The sequence below is a fragment of the Sceloporus undulatus genome, chromosome 1, assembly GCF_019175285.1.
Source record: "Sceloporus undulatus isolate JIND9_A2432 ecotype Alabama chromosome 1, SceUnd_v1.1, whole genome shotgun sequence".
In the NCBI taxonomy this organism is placed as follows: domain Eukaryota; kingdom Metazoa; phylum Chordata; class Lepidosauria; order Squamata; family Phrynosomatidae; genus Sceloporus; species Sceloporus undulatus.
In genome coordinates this window covers 43,645,391-43,661,668 of record NC_056522.1, presented here as the reverse complement: position 1 = coordinate 43,661,668, position 16,278 = coordinate 43,645,391, and the positions used below count along the sequence as shown (strand labels likewise).

At 42.0% G+C, this 16,278-nt stretch overlaps 2 protein-coding genes across 2 annotated transcripts in view; one reads left to right on the top strand and one right to left on the bottom strand.

Annotated features, from left to right (window-relative positions):
• Positions 1 to 534, bottom strand: part of CNIH4 (cornichon family AMPA receptor auxiliary protein 4) — a 19,840-nt gene extending 19,306 nt beyond the window's left edge. Inside the window, exon 1 of the mRNA XM_042444918.1 lies at positions 356 to 534. Coding sequence (XP_042300852.1) covers positions 356 to 424 — 69 coding nt within the window. The 5' untranslated portion in view covers positions 425 to 534. The remainder of the gene's footprint in view (positions 1 to 355) is intronic.
• Positions 535 to 1,295: 761 nt separating this feature from the next.
• NVL (nuclear VCP like) overlaps positions 1,296 to 16,278 on the top strand; it is a 75,083-nt gene continuing 60,100 nt past the window's right edge. The window contains 10 exon segments of the mRNA XM_042445800.1: positions 1,296 to 1,627; positions 6,104 to 6,177; positions 8,834 to 8,886; positions 9,502 to 9,598; positions 10,901 to 10,943; positions 12,614 to 12,889; positions 13,678 to 13,695; positions 13,697 to 13,805; positions 14,723 to 14,799; positions 15,871 to 16,005. Coding sequence (XP_042301734.1) covers positions 1,565 to 1,627; positions 6,104 to 6,177; positions 8,834 to 8,886; positions 9,502 to 9,598; positions 10,901 to 10,943; positions 12,614 to 12,889; positions 13,678 to 13,695; positions 13,697 to 13,805; positions 14,723 to 14,799; positions 15,871 to 16,005 — 945 coding nt within the window. The 5' untranslated portion in view covers positions 1,296 to 1,564.

The following is a 16,278-nucleotide window of genomic DNA, read 5'->3' as shown; positions in this document are numbered from 1 at the left end:
ACGCACAGTTATGAATTTATACTCCTACGAGTGTCTTTTCACTTCTCATTTGCCCTGTCCTCCACTCTGAGCAGGACTATGCATTTACACTCCTATGAGGGTTTTCCAGTTCTCATTTGCCATGTCCTCCATTTTGAGCAGGGCTGGGAAGCACGAATTTCTATCCCTGTGAGCGTTTCCAGCTTCCCTCTGGTCCTGTCCTCCCTTCTGTGGCAGCCGTTGTGCCGCCATTAACGTCCCCTTCCCAGCCCCAGCGCTCCCCTTCTCCATCCTTGGGCCCCGACCCCGAGGAGCCTGGCTTCCCCCCCGGGGCCCCATCCCTCCCTCCCTCCGCGACCCAGACTCTGGAGGATACGAAATACACGGAAAGGAAAATCAGGGCACAGCAATCAATGAGCGAAAAAACGAACACCACCGACTCCATCCCGCCGCCGAGACAGACGACGCCAGGCCCCTGCCGGCCACCGTAGCCCACCACGCCTCTCTCGGCCCTCGCCGGCCACCGTAGGCCCCAGCAGCAGCAACCGCCCCTCTCGCTTCCTGGGGTTTTATGGGTTTTCCTTTCAAGCGCCCGCCTGCCTACTTTTCTTGCCCTGCCGCAATGCGCTCTGGGAATTGTAGTCTTTCTCGTCCCAGAGGCGCAAAGCAGATCTTGTAGCCCCTTTGAGACTCGCTGAAAGAAAGAAGTTGGCAGCAGGAGCTTTCCTAGGCTTCACTCTGCTCCCTCAGGAGGCCTCTCTACAATCTCATTAATTCTGCCACGATGGAAAGCACCAGATTTAGCCGAATGGAGTGGAAATCCATCGACCTCTTCAAGAAACTTGCCCAGCTACAGACAGATATATATGTCTGCCCCTGGCTTCCACTCCAGCAAATGCATCTGAGGAAGTGGACTTTAGCCTATGAAAGCTCCTGCTGCCAACTTCTTTCTTTCAGTTAGTCTCAAAGGAGCTATAAAACCTCTCTCTACTTATTACAGTATTATTATTATATCCAGGTGCCTCTGAGGAAGTAGAGTGAAGTCTGTGAAAGGTCATGCTGCCAACCTCTTTCTTCCAGTCAGTCTCAAAGATGATGTCACAAGGTCTCTCTGCATCCTCCTCATCATCATCCTCATATCCAAATACAGTACATCTGAGGAAGTAGTAGACTTTTGCTTGGTTTTTTGGACTTCATCTCCCAGAAGCCCCAGCCAGCTTGGCCAAAGGTCAGGAATTCTGGGAGCTGAAGTCCACAGTAAATAAATAAATAAATATGATATCTCTATCTCTGGGGCCCAGCGTCTGGGGTCCACTGCTGTCTGGAGTTTGGGGCTCGATGGGTGTCTAAATCAATGCCTGTGAAACATTCTCATGGGGGCCTAGCAATCCAGGCTCCCCTCCTCCTCCTCCTCCTCCTTTTTCCCAGATGGACTGAAAAATTAGAATGTTGTGGCCCTCGCCCTGCTTCGTTTCAGGGGATTTTATCTCAGTAAAGTCAGGCGCTTCTGGGTCGGACCCTGAGGGCCTGGTTCTCCTCCTTCCTCCTCCTCCTCCTCTGCGCGAGGAGCTCCGCTGAAGGCGCCATGAGGAGGAGCCGGGGCCAAGCCGGAGCCGGAGACCGGCGCCTGAAGGAGCGGGTCAAGCAGGTGCCGCCTTCTCTCTCTCTCTCTGTCCGCCTTTCCTTCCTTCCTTCCTTCCTTCCTTCCGTTTCTGTTAGAAAAAGGACATTGAGAAACTGGAGCCATGTGTCCAAAGGAGGGCGACTAAAATGGTGAAGGGTCTGGAAACCATGAAGCCCTATGAGGAACGACTCAGGGAGATGCTGGGGATATTTAGCCTGGAGAAGATATGATCGCCCTGTTTAAATACTTGAAGGGATGTCATATTGAGGAGGGAGCAAGCTTGTTTTCTGCTGCTCCAGAGAACAGGACCCGGAGCAATGGATGAATGCAAAGGAAAAGAGATTCCAGCTCAACATTAGGAGGAACTTCCTGAGAGTAAGGGCTGTTCGACAGTGGAATGCACTCCTTCCTCGGAGTGTAGTGGAGTCTCCTTCCTTGGAGGTCTTCAAACGGAGGCTGGATGGCCATCTGTCAATGGGGATGCTTTGATTGAGATTCCGTGCATGGCAGAATAAAGGGGTTGGACTGGATCAGGGCCCTTGGGGTCTCTTCCACCATTCTATGATTCTGTGGCCTCAACTGGGACCGAGGTTTGGGTTGAGCTCCAGTTTGTTGTTGTTATTATAACTTCCTTAATTTTTAAACTATTATTATTCTTATTGTTATTGTTATTAAACTTTATCTATGAAGCACTGTAAATTTGCACAGCACTGAACATACTGAGTGTAAAGGTGCCTTAGGTGTACAATCCAAGAAAACAAAGAATAACAATAATAATTGTTATCAATAATATTAAATAATAATAATAAATATAATAATAATGTAGAGATCTTGTAGCTCCTTAATAATATTGATGATGATGTTGTAGAGAGATCCTGTAGCTCCTTTATTATTATTTGTAATATAACAATATTAATAATGTAAAGATCTTGCAGCTCCTTAATAATAATAATAATTAATTATATATAATATTGTAACAATCTTGTAGCTTCCTTAATGATAACAATATAACATAGAGATCTTGTAGCTCCTTAATGATCATTAATAATAATAATAATAATAATAACAATAATGTAGAGAGATCTTGTAGCTCCTTAATAATACACTAATAATTAATAATAATGTAGAGAGATCTTGTAGCCCCTATTGTTGGTTGAATGGGGATTCGAACCTTGATCTCCAGAGTCTCAGTCCAAAATGGAAACCACTATGCCACACCATTCTCTGCTTCCATGTCATTTCTGGCCTATGGTGATGCTAAGGCAGTGAACCTATCATAAAAGTTAATATAATAAGTCATTTCTGACTTATGGCAATCCTAAAGCAAACCTGTTATGGGGTTTTCTTGGCAATGTTTGTTTAGAGGAGATTGTCCATTACCATCCGCTGAGGATGAGAAAGTGTGACTTGCTCAAGGTCACCCAGTGGCTTTCCATGGCCAAGCAGAGATTCGAACCATGGTCTCCAGAGTCTCAGTTCAAAACTCAGACCACTATGCCACACTGTTGCTGTGCATCTCTAAGTCATTTCTTACTTATGGTGACTCAAAGTCACTGAACCTATCACAAGGTTTTCTTGACACATTTCTTTGGGGGGGGTTGCCATGGTCTTCCCTGAGGCTGAGAGAGTGTGACTTGCCCAAGGTCACCCAGTGGGTTTTTCATGGCCGAGCTGAGAATCTGGCCTTGGTTTCCAGAGTCACCATCCAACACTCACACCACTACGCCACACTGGCTGTCATGTAATGTGCGCTATATATAATACATTGTGTAATATATAATATAATAAGTTAATAAAGTTAATGTAATAATAAGTTAATGCAATAAGTCATTTCTGACTTATGGCAATCCTAAGGATTCATGGAGTTTTCTTGGCAAGGTTTGTTTAGAGGGGTTTGCCATTGCCTTCCCCTGAGGCTGAGAAGATGTGACTTGCCCAAGATCACCCAGTGGGTTTCATGGCTGAGTGGGGGATCGAACTCTGGTCTCCAGAGTCTTAGTCCAACACTCAAACCACTATGTCACATTGTTGGTGTATGTCTCCAAGTCATTTCTGACCTATGACGACCCTAAGGTGAACCTAAGACCTTGCCTTCTTCTGAGGCTGAGAAACTGTGACTTGCTCAAGATCACTCAGTGGGTTTTCACGGCCAAACAGGGATTTGAACCCTGGTCTCCAGAGTCGTAGTCAAACTCTAAGCCATGCTGGCTCTGAAATGATTTATTTACAGCTGTGTTACGTGTTGTTGTGTACCTTCAAGTTAGTTCCAACTTATGGCAACCCTAAAGACTTTTCTTGGCAAGATTTGTTCAGCGGGGGTTTGCCATGGCCTTCCCCTGAGGCTGAGAGCATATGACTTGCCCAGGGGCACCCAGTCGGTTTCATGAGCTGCAATATTTACCACAGTTTTGGAGGAAGAAAAACCTGTCTCTGTACATATTGAGGCTGCTTTTGCCTCAGTGGCGTGCCCCCAAATCATGAGCTGCCATGCACATCATATAGGGGTAAATTTAAGAGAGCCAGCATGGTGTAGTGGTTTGAGTGTTGGACTAGGACTCTGGAGACCAGAGTTCAAGTCCCGATTCAAACATGGAAATCACTGGATGGCTTTGGGTGAGTCACACTCTCTCAGCCTCAGAGGATGCCAATTTTCAAACCCTCTTTGAAAAAAACTTGCCAAGAAAACCCTGTGATAGGTTCAGCTTAGGGTCGCCATAAATCGGAAACAACTTGAAGTCCCACAGCAACAACAGTAATGGGTTTACTTCACAGCAGCAGATCTCAAACTTTGTTCCATTAGTGAGGTGTTGTTTGTCTTCAAGTTGTTTCTGATTTACGGTGACCCTAAGACAAACCTCTCATGGGATTTTCTTGCCAAGTTTCTTAGAGGGTTTACCATTGGCATTATCTGAGACTGAAAGAGTGTGACTCACCCAAAGTCATCCAGGGGGATTTCATGGCCAAGTGGGGATTTGAACCCTGGTCTCCAGAGTCCAAATCCAACTCTTAAAACGCTATGCCATGCTGGCTCTAGGTGTCTTCTAATCATTGGGCAAGATGTCTGAGCCTCCTGGAATTTGAAGTCCAAAACATCTGTAGGACAAAAATTTGAATACCACTGCTCTGTACTGCTAGATTTTTGTTGTTGTTCTGCTGTCAGGTCGACTTATGAGGACCTTATGAATGAGGAATCGCCAAGTCAGCCTGTCAACAGCCCTGCTCATATCTTGCAAACTCAAGAGCTGTGGCTTCTTTGATTCAGTCTTTAGCAGGCATAGGTTTAGCAAATAACTGCACCTGGCTGAGACACCAGGTGTAGGGGGGGCAGTTTTATCTCTCTACCTAAGTGCTGTCCTTGAGGCATTCCTAAGATTTTTCCTCTGTAAGTAAATGGTTACTTTTTACTTCTAAGTGGAAGAGTAAAGTGCTGTGCTTGGGAATGTACTGTATTTGCTGTGAGGGTTAAACATATCTTCAGCCACGATCTTGGGCAGCCAACACAGACCAGGTTTGAGAGGGTCCTTGTCAAAGAAGTGTCTCTGAGTCCCCTTTTATGGCATTAGGCTGTGGGCTTGCAAACTAACTGCTGTGGCTTCCTTGACTGAGGCTGCTGCCACACTGCAGAAATATTGCAGTTTTACAACACTTTTAACTGCCATGTCTCGATGCTATGGAATCTTGGGATTTGTAGTTTGTTGTGGCAGCAGAGCTCACTGGCTGAGAAGGCTCAATATCTCACAGAACTACAAACCAAAAAAATCCATAGTATGGACCCATGGCAGTTGAAGTGGTGTCAAACTGTATTATTGATGCAGAGCAGTTTTGTTCTTTCTTTCACTCACACACATACATATTTACTCTCACACAGTCACACAGAAACATTCATTCTCATGGCAGTGATGGGATGCGTGGGGGAAGAAGTGGTGGCTTGGGGTGAGCCCCACTAGAGGCCATGATCCAGTGTGCTTCACCTCTCCCCTTCTCCTCCCTCAGGCAAAGGCGGCTACTCCAAGCACCCTCTTTGACTTTTTCTTCCCCTCCAGAACAGAAAAGGTTTGGGAAGGGAAGGAGAAGAAGGAGGGATCTGGGCCTCGGTCTCCCCACTCTTTAGCAGCTCTTGTGTACTCCTGCTCAGTGGTTCCTAAACTTTAAGTCTTCCAGATATTTTGGACGTCACCTCTCAGAATTCCTCACTGCTGGCCTAGCTGGCTAGGGCTTCTATGTGTTGAAGTCCAAAACACCTGGAGGACCAAAGTTTGGGGATCACTGCCTAACTTAACATGTACACATTCTCTCTCTCTCTCTCTCTCTCTATATATATATATATATATATACACACACACACACACACACACACACAGCATATATATGAGAAATTATGTATATATAGTATGTGAATAGAATACATTTTCAGGCCACTGTTTTTACATATATGCTCTTGAATGCATATATATTTGCTTAATCTAAATTATTTTGTTTATGCATTCTTTAAAATTGCAGTACCTGAGCAGTAATAAATGTGGCCAGTATGTTGACATTGGAATTTTAGCTGCAGATCTACAGAAAACATACAAGTGAGTAAGATATTTAATTCTTTTACTTTCTTTTTAGAGAGAGAGTGATAGTGATTTGGTCTGCATGCAGTGTTAAGTTATTGTGTCTAGCATTATGTGCTTGAGCATCAAGGCTCACGTATTCCCCATCCTCTAGTGTAGTTAGAAGCTTTTGCTTTCATTTTGAGCCAACTGCACTTACATACTGTGTCTGAATCTGGGCAAACTGTGATTAGGTTTTCTCATGGTTTGTAAAAACAAGCCAAATTCACATCATGTTTGATCATCTTGGCCTCTTCCTTTAATTTATCACATGTAGACTAAATAAATCAGTACTGCTCACTGAAAATGGATGTGAAAAATTCTGCTCTCTTCCTTTTGACTACTGAGAAGAGTTGAAACCCCAGATGCACCAAAACTTGTTCTTTTTGTACCACATTACAGTTTAATTTTGTATCTGAACACAGCCAGTGAAGAAATTGTGAAAGTGCCATGATACTGAGAATAACAGGTACAATTCAGACTACTGTACATTTCAGTATTGAACAGAGTAGCTCCCCCCCTCCCCTTACACACAATGGTTCTTGTATGCTGGCTCCCATCCCATGTACTTAGAATCTGAAGCCGGAAACAGACCAACCAAAAGGAGCAGTTTCCAGCCGTTTCGGGGGCATGGCAGGCAGATGATGCACGCCCCTGGATTGGCCAGAAGCCTCTCCAAGGCTGTCTGCAGCCACCGGCAAAAGGAATGCAGAACAAGCACTCCTGCTGATGGCTCATTTGAGATCACAGTGGCGGCCCACTTTGAGAGTGGACCATCCAGTCGCCACGGTCCCCAATCAGTCAGGGTCCAATCGGGGTAGGAGTCGCTAGAGGCCACCAGTCTGCTTTACCCCTGTGTTTACTCAGAAGTAATATCACCACATTCAGTATGGTCTACTTCCTAAGCACAAGGGTGGATAAAGTGTGGACCTCCACATGTTTTTTTTATTACAGTTCCCAGCATTCCTTGCCATCTGTTATGCTGTTCTTGTTCTGATAGGAGATGTAGTCTAATGACATCTAGAGTTTACCCATCTCTGTTCTAGTATATGTATTTACTAGATTGAGGGTTCCCTTTTTTCCATTATAGATGTTGCTGTACAACTTTATAATGGACAGGAAATGGGAAAAATGTACTTTAAAATCTTCAGCCAGCCTCTGTAGGAAGAGCTCTCACAGATGCATTCATCTCTACCTATAATATCTGGAATCACTACTGGCATCTGGGAGGGGGGTTTACAGAAGTTTCCTAACCTGCCCCTTTTTGTTCTACATTCATCCATGCATTTCTTGAGAGATACAAAAGAACCCTATACATCTCCAGTCGTTCTTGTTTGAATAGTGAAGACTCTTGGGAACTGGCTAGGGATGGAGTTACTGAGGAGCTACCTGACAAATTAGAACCTTTTAAACATATATATTTTATAAGCTAAAATAGATGGATAGATTTCAAACTTCCAGAAATAAATGTCCATGTATGATAAAATTGTTTCCCTGATATTCTTTCGTAGAGCAATCAAGTTTGTAGTCCTGTACTAATTTAATTTGGAGCTCACTGAGCTTAATGGGATGTTTTTTTTGAATTGACATGTGTAGCAAAGGGGGCAGAAAGTGCCCCCTGGGCCAATATTATGGCCCCAAGGCCCCCAGCATCAAAATTGCTTTGGATTTATTTTGCTCTAAATGCCTACTGCGCCATGCGCCACTTTTTGACACCTCGCTCCAGGCTATTTTAGGTCCAAGGTAAGTCTGTTTTAGAAAACAGGGATGATTTAGTATCTTTCTTGTTGTAAAAATGTCCTCTCTGGGACCTAAAATGGCATAGGGACTGCACTCAATGCCCCCGAAATGACAAAACACTCCCTTATTCCCACACTGGGGTACAACATTTTTTTGTGGTGGTTGCCACCCTGTAAGGCCTCAGACAATTGCCCACCCTGATGTGATCTTAAACATTTCTGAAGAGGTGGTTTAATGGCTGAGTGCTATGTGGCACATATTATTGCATTGTATTATATTAGTTATAATATTTCTTTATTACAAGCTCATTCATATATCATATGTTTGTCTGCTTGAGTTTTAATAAATGTTTTTAGTGCTGTTTTATCTATTGCTGTTTTGTAGAATATAGGATCACACTAGCATCCACTTGCAATGATTCAGTTCAGGGCTTACTGAGATCCTGGTCCAAAACACACTGCAGAAATACACTGGCCCTGTGCTAAGGAATTCTGGGAGACATTTAGCCTTCTCTGTCAGAGAGCTCTGGTGCCACTATAAACTACAATTCCCAGGATTACCCAGCACTGAGCCAGGGCAGTTAAGCTCTCTCAAACTGGATTGTTTGTGCAGTGTTTTTTGGAGCACTGTTTCATTTCTTCTTTCTCCTGCTTACACAAATGCATGATATTTCAAGGAGCATTCTGAGACAAGGCAGAAGTCCAGTATAAGTAATTGTCATATAAATATTGGATGTAGTCTGTCTTCGGCTTTAACATTGGATAATTATGGGTTAGGGCCGTTTTTTCCTATGGTGTTTGTATTATAGAAATTAAGCAAAACCTTAAGAGAAATGCTAAATTTTGTATTAAACAAAACCTTAAGAGAAATGCTAATTTTTAAAATTAATTTTCAGTGCTGATTATGGACGAAGAAAAAGAAATGCTTTTAGAATACAGGTTGAGAAAGGTGAGTCTGCTATTATTATACTTGAAGGGAAATCATTACATCATGGCTTGTTTATGGTTAATTCAGACATACTTTAGATATTTACACTTACCTAACTAGAACTTGCTGATTTTAACCTTTAAGTTGCAGTTTTATTTAGGACAGTGCATTTGAATTTGACTTTTCACCCAAATAAACATCAGTAAATTTATACTGCACATAGTATTTCTGGCATTTGCTTATACTAGGTGCCAAATGAAATTGTGAGGGAGTTGGACACAACTAGACAATCATATCAAAGGTGAAATCTTTACGTTTACTCTTGCACATTTTAGACTGGGGAACATCTTGATCCTCTATATATTTTTGAATAAAAATCCCTCACTATTTGCTATACTTACTGGCTCTTTGGGGAGTTGAAATCCACAACTTCTGAAGGTCCAAAGGCTCCCCACCCATTTCTTACAGGATAACTGTGATTTTAGCCTGAATCCTGTTGATAATCTGAAAAGGACTATTGAGTCAATAGGATTCACATATGTGTTGACTTACCATTTAGCAGTTGATTTAGTGAGTATACTCTTGTTGGAACTACCAACAAAATTCAGGTCTTTATGCTTCCCCCTCATCCCTTAGTTTTTGGAATCATCAATGATGAGTTGAAGGCTGAGGATTTGGCAGCTCTGGAAGATGAACACCTGGCCAAGAAAGCAAGACACAGAGAGGGAAACAAGTAAGCTTCTATATTTATGACAAATAAGTTTCAAGAACCATTTCTTTAAAAAAAAGATGGATAATACCCATGGGACAACTAGTTACAATTAACTCTACCTGCCGACAGAAGGTCTGTTAGTGCAGTCAGCCCTCGGTATCTGTGGAGGATCCATTCCAGACATTCACACACATCCCCCACGGATACTAAAATCCACAGATGCTCAAGAACACATTGTCCCCAATAGCAGCGCATGCACACAGCCACACCGCCATTGGGGACAATGGAACTTAACGGTGGCACAGCTACAGGCACGCATTGCCACAAGACAATAGGGGCTGTCCCTAATAGCAGTGCAACCACATGAATGCCCCACCATTGGGGACATCACAGGCTTACCGTTCACGGATGCTTGAATCTGCAGATGGCAAGTCCATGGATACCGTGGGCCAATTGTAAAATAGGGAAAAGGATAATTCTTCATTTTCCTGCAGCTGCTCTCCCATCTGCCCTCAAAATCTACTCTTGAGTATTTTGGGGTAGCCTTGAAGATTTGGAGAGTTGAAGAGAGGAAAGTCCTCTTGTGTGAGTAGCTTCTCCAATATAAAGCATTTGAATGTATAACCCTGCCTTTCTTGTGCAGGTTTTTAACCTCTTTTTTCTTTTCATTTCAGAGCTAACAGTGTTTTGTTCCATTAGTTCTCTGCTGGTTCTTGGTAGCCACAGTTAGTCTAAGCTACATTATGATTATGCTTTGAACTGTTTTTTTAAACTGTACTTTGAGTTGAATAACATTTTACTATATTAGCCAGACATCCTCTCAGTTGTAACTTCAGTGAATTTTTTGTAGAGTCAATTTTTTCACATCTAATTTTTACAGTATACAGTGTGCCCTTCTTTTATGCAGGGGGCTCCCCCCCCCCCATGTAAAAGAAAAAGGGTTTATCCTCAAGCCCCATTACAAGTAATGGGGCTCGTGCTTGCGGTGGTGCGCCGCAGTAGCACGCATGCACCATGGGCGCACACACCATTATTTCTTCCAGTACACAGCAGTGGAAGAAGCAACGTATAATGTGACCATGTATGATGCGGGCGCACTTATATACTGAGCTCAATGTTATTAGTAGGTGAGAGGATTTATGTAAAGGCAGATTGGTTCCATTTTAAATAACTCATTTTAACATGCTGCCTTTATCATTCATAGTGTGAGGGCTTGATTCCAAGGAATATACTCAACCAGCTGAATGAATTATTGTTATCTTCAGGTGTTCTGCTAAACTCTGAATCTGTGGTTGTTAAACATCTTTTCTCTTTTTCCTAAAGTGATTCAGAAAGCTCCACGGATTCCTCTGACACAGACCTACCTGTAAGTGTGTTGCCTGTAGTAATTCTGATAAAGTGCACCTACTGTTATTTGTTCCTAATATTATTTACAGTTCTAAAATCAATATATACAAGAGCATATACACTTAAATCAGCTTTTTTTTTTGAGGTGACCAGCCTTCTTTTTGAGGTAAGCTACAAGTGAGGCCCAATGACATTGTAATGGAATTTGTCGCAGTTCATATGCTGCTCCTGCCATCTAGTGCCTTGGCATGGTTTTGCCTCTAAACCAGTGGCCTCTGATCAGCCCAGCTAGCTGTGAGTCCAACAAAATTTAAAGATCACACATTCTCAAGGCCAGGGCCTGTGCTAAAGAGACAGACATGGAAATAGGTTTGATTCTGCCATAATCGAGCCAGTGATTCTGCTATAATCAAGCTCCTGTCAACAGTGGGCCGTGGGCTCATGCTGCTTGTGCAACATATGGTATTTCTCCTGTTTGTTGTCCCATCTATGCCATATAGTTCCACTTGATCTGTAACTGTGTTACAACCAGCCTTATTATTTATTTATTTAGAGTATAATTAGCAAGCACTTATGAAAAAGTACAGGAGCCATTATTTGTGCCCGTATGTCTAATTCACACATATTCATTGTTAGTACCTTACTAGTGCTCAGCTGAAAGTACCCATGGAGAAACTATATGAATAGTTGGCTTTATCCCCAACTCTTCTCAAACCAAAGTGTCTGCTGAAAAATAGAAGCGATCCAGGCACACCATTCCTCCATGATGAATATTTTTCTGTCCCTGTATTTTCTGTCCCTGTATATAATCTCGCCTTCCAGTTTTAAAGAGACAGTGATGTTCAACAGGAGAGAGCAATGGGTAATTGCTGTGGCTTGCTACAATATGTGAATGGTGATAAAATGCAGAATAATGTCAGGATGCAAGATGGAAAACTGCTCCAGAAGAGAGCAGATGAGATTGCCTTAAAATGATTTAAAAGTAGATTTATACCTGCCTGCACCTAAGGTCATTCAATATAATGTACTCTGAAAGAAGTGAAAATAGTTTCCAAAGATGGAAGGGGGAATATGACTGAAACGGCTGGAAAAGCTTAGTCCCATGAAAACACCGCACAACCTAACAACAAGTGCATTGTGTGGCCAGACAAATGACTGGTGATTTGTTTTGAGGAAAAGGCAAGTTCTGTTGGTAAGGTGTTAATATAGGAAGTCATTGCAGTCCCATGTTGTCACAGTGGTACCTAACTCAACAAGATCTCTAAAGGTGTTGTTGGCTTAGCTTCTAGGGAGAGTTCAGGCTTGTGTTTCCTTTGGACCCATTCATTTATCTTTTTTCAGTCCAGAATAGCCACAGAAATCTCTTTCAACACTACATTTCAAATGTGTTGATTTGATTCCCTTTTTTTTCAGGGAGATCTTTTTTTTAATGGTCTTCTGGTTTTGTCCTGTCTGGTTTTTATCTTGTTTGTCTTTCATTTACTTTTATAATTTTGTATGAATTGTCAATTTTGATTATTTTGGTTTGGAAACTATTGTGATTTCAATGTGTGCTTAAATTAACTAATGTACTGTCTGGTGTTGTTTGTTTGTAGTTCATGAATTGTATTTGTATATGCTTAGAAAAATAGTTAATTTTAAAAAGTCAAAATCTTCTGTTGACTTTTCTATGAATATTACATCTTTCAGACCTCAAATCACATGAACACATCTTTGTTGAACTTATACCGGAAAGGAAATTCAGACTCTCTTGCAGTATCTCCTACGAATGGGCTGACAGAGTCTAACACATCTTCACAAATGGTGATACCTGGATCAAACAGAGTTCCTCCACAAGTATCATCTGAGACCAGGATTTCAGAAGGTGGATGGTTTATTGATAAAAACCCAAGCAGAAAAGAGGAAAACTTTTTTATTGATCTTTGTGCAGAAGAAGAGAGTGATGGTGTTAAACAGATGGCTGAGGTAACCTTTTTAACATTAATATGACAATCTTAATCATTCCTGTCTTCTCTCAAAAAACTCAGTCAGTAACAATTAATAATATCACACTTTTATATAAACTACATGGTTAGACAAGCTAATGTCTAAGTCCTTTACTAGCTAAATTTCATCACCAAAAGCAGTTCAAATGGGTTAAAGTTCTTTTTTTTTCAAACACAATGGGAATTAATAAATTATTTTACCATTTTTCCCCCATATGGAGAACAGTGATTTAGTAGCCAGAACAAAGCTGTTCAGTACTCCCAAGATACTTTAAACCAGGTGTGAGGAAAGTGCAGCCCATGAGGCAACCCCCCTCCCAATATTTAACACTCTTTGACTGAAAACCCCCCAAATAAAACCCAAACCTGTTTGCATCCCCTTGTTCTCCACTAGCCCTCTACTCCCTCCCCACAAACTGAGAAAGTATGCCATGTTTCAGCTAATTCCCAGAACTGGAAGTGATACATTGTCAGATTTGGTGCTGTCAGGAGGAACCATGCAGCCTGAAGTGGGGAAGTGACCTCCCAACCCCTCTGCAGTTGTCCATCCCTGCTTTAAACTGTAAGGGGATCAAGCAGTCCTCCCACCCCCAATAATATATCCATAGCTTTGTTATCTCAGGTTATTAAGCTGAGATATGATTATTCAAGTATGGCTGTAAAAACTAACTACATTTGCACAGTTGTCCTTTTTGTTGCTGGGTAGCTTACCGCACAAATTATGTCAGCAGAATCCATTTTTTCTTCATTGTACAATTTGTGCTGTAGAATGCAAAAGACGTGTCTTTTTTTGGAGACTCCAACAAAGAAGCAAAGGAGCAAGCAAAATAAAAGGAGGAAAGGAGAATTTCAAGATGTAGAAGAAGAAATAGAATCTGCTTTAAAGAAGCAGAAGGGTAAGGGTGATTTTTCTATATTTTTAATGAAAAGGATAATAGGTTTTCATTTTTATTACTCTATTTTATTGTGTTGTAAGCCGCCTTGATCCTGCGGGAGAGGAGGGATAAAAATAAAAAATGTATTATTATTATTACCATATATACTTGACTATAAGTCGAGGGCAGGTTTGGGGGCCAAAATTATGGATTTTGATATGACCCATGGATAAGTCAAGGGTAAAACTTAGGGGCCTGTAACAAAGGATAATGCAAAGGGAAATGATGCCAAAGGACTTTGAAAATTTCAGCAGACATTAATTGTTTGTGCTGATCCTAAAGGCTAGATAGATGAGAGAGTTCTTTTTGGTGCTCCCAGGATGGACTAAGATCTCATCTTTTACCACTCTATTTAAAGTACAGTACTTACATCAACCCATGGATAAGTCGAACCAGTTTTTTGGGGTCAATTTTTTGACTAAAATTTCTAGACTTATACATGAATATATACAGTATTACTTAGTTACAACATTTTAAAAGAACATTACTGATTCTGCCAGCATTTTTGTACATACAATATTTTGTTTTGTTCAGTCCTTTCTGAAATGGTTGTTTTTATGGCCCGAAACAGACAGGCCAAAAGCACCACCTTCAGGCTATGTTGGAGGCATGGTGTTTAGATGTCACATGCCCCGAGCACGGCTGGAAGCCACACCGAGCCTGCACCAGGCCAGAAGAGCTGGGCCAAAAAGGAGTGGGTATAATCCGCTCCTTCAGGCAGCCAAGTACAGTGACCGCAGCGTTGAGCCAAATTAGGACCGGTACTGGGCAGTCACCACAGTTCCCTGTGCAGTCTTTTTGGCCCATCTGCTTTGGGCCTATATGGTGGTTGGGAATAGAACAGCTTTTTCATGTAATTACATGAACTTTTCTTGCAGTTAAACCAAAAGGAGTGGAGCTTCAGACCTCTTCAGTGAAATTTGAGGATGTAGGAGGCAATGATGAGACTCTGAAGGTTAGATTTAACTCTCTGACTAGATAAACTGAACTCTCTGACTAGATAAATTAAAATGATAAACAGTATATCAACTCAGTGAAAGCTACAGGTATTTACATGGAAACCAAGAGTTGCTTGTTATTGAATTACTGGGTTTTATATCTTAAGGCCTAAATCCATTTGTTAGTCCCAGCTAAAGCTGACAGTTTGATGTAGCAGATCCAAAGTGAGTGTTATTTTTCCAAGTTTGCATTGATTAAATAGATCGGCTGTAGTTGGAACAAACAACTGTATTTAGACCTAACTTCACAAATCATATTTATAATAACCAGTACTGTTTTGTGACTATGCTAAGGGACATTATTTTCAGTACTGATGCAATCCATGTTCAGCAGTAGGAAAATTAAACTCTGCAAACCTGTTTACTTTCATAATTCTAGTTTTGCCAGTTGTATGAGGTGGGCACTAAAGGCCTGCTCTCTAAGGGACTCAACAGACTGGCCATTAAGGCTGGCCTGGGGCGTAGTCGTGGCACGGCGTCCATATAACACATTCCCTGACTCCGCTCCAGCCCGGGTTGATGCTGCATGCCACTCCACATGGCGTGCGGTGTCACGGTGCTCCTCTGGCACTGTGTCTACATGACACAGAACCAAAGGAACACAGAAAAGCCGTGCGCCGGCGGCTATGGTACCCTTTACGGGGCGCAAACAGGAGAGATCGGGGCCGTGACATGTAGTTGCCGTGGCCCCGATCAGGCGATAATAGGGCCAGTCTGTCGAGCCCCTAAGTCATAATCAGTACTTTTTTGGCTGTTCAATTTGCTATGCACATTGTTCATTACCCTTCAAGCATATTTTGAAAGGATATATTTTAAGGAATAGAAATATTGTTTGTTCTAAAATGAAGTCTTTCATTTTACAGAAGTTGTATTCTGGTCCCCATATTACTTTCCATGCAGTGCCTGCCTATGTATTGAAGGCCAGCAACACTAATAACATTGACTAATTATTTTTTCACATCAACATTATTCCTGTTCAGTGTTTTACAAATTTTATAATTCGACCAACTTTGCAATTTTTACCATAGGAAGTATGCAAGATGCTGATACACATCCGTCATCCTGAAGTGTACAACCACTTAGGAGCTGTTCCGCCTCGAGGATTTCTCTTACATGGCCCACCAGGGTGTGGAAAAACATTGCTAGCACAGGCAATCGCTGGGGTGAGATGATTTGACATAAATGTTTCTTTTTCTGCCTGAAACAATACATGGTTTAGAAATTAAAAGAGTAGATGATGACTGCTGATCTATATAGGGTCAGAATCTAGTGTAGAGGCTCCTGGCTCACCCATGCCACCTGTAGGCTACAGAGAGGAATTTCTTCTGTCATCTTGAATTAGCTTTGGAAAAGCTGGCATTTGTAGGGAGTCTGTCTAAGTGTGCTTTCCTCCCATGTAAAGAAGGGGAAAGATGAGTGAAATCTGTTGCTGGAGA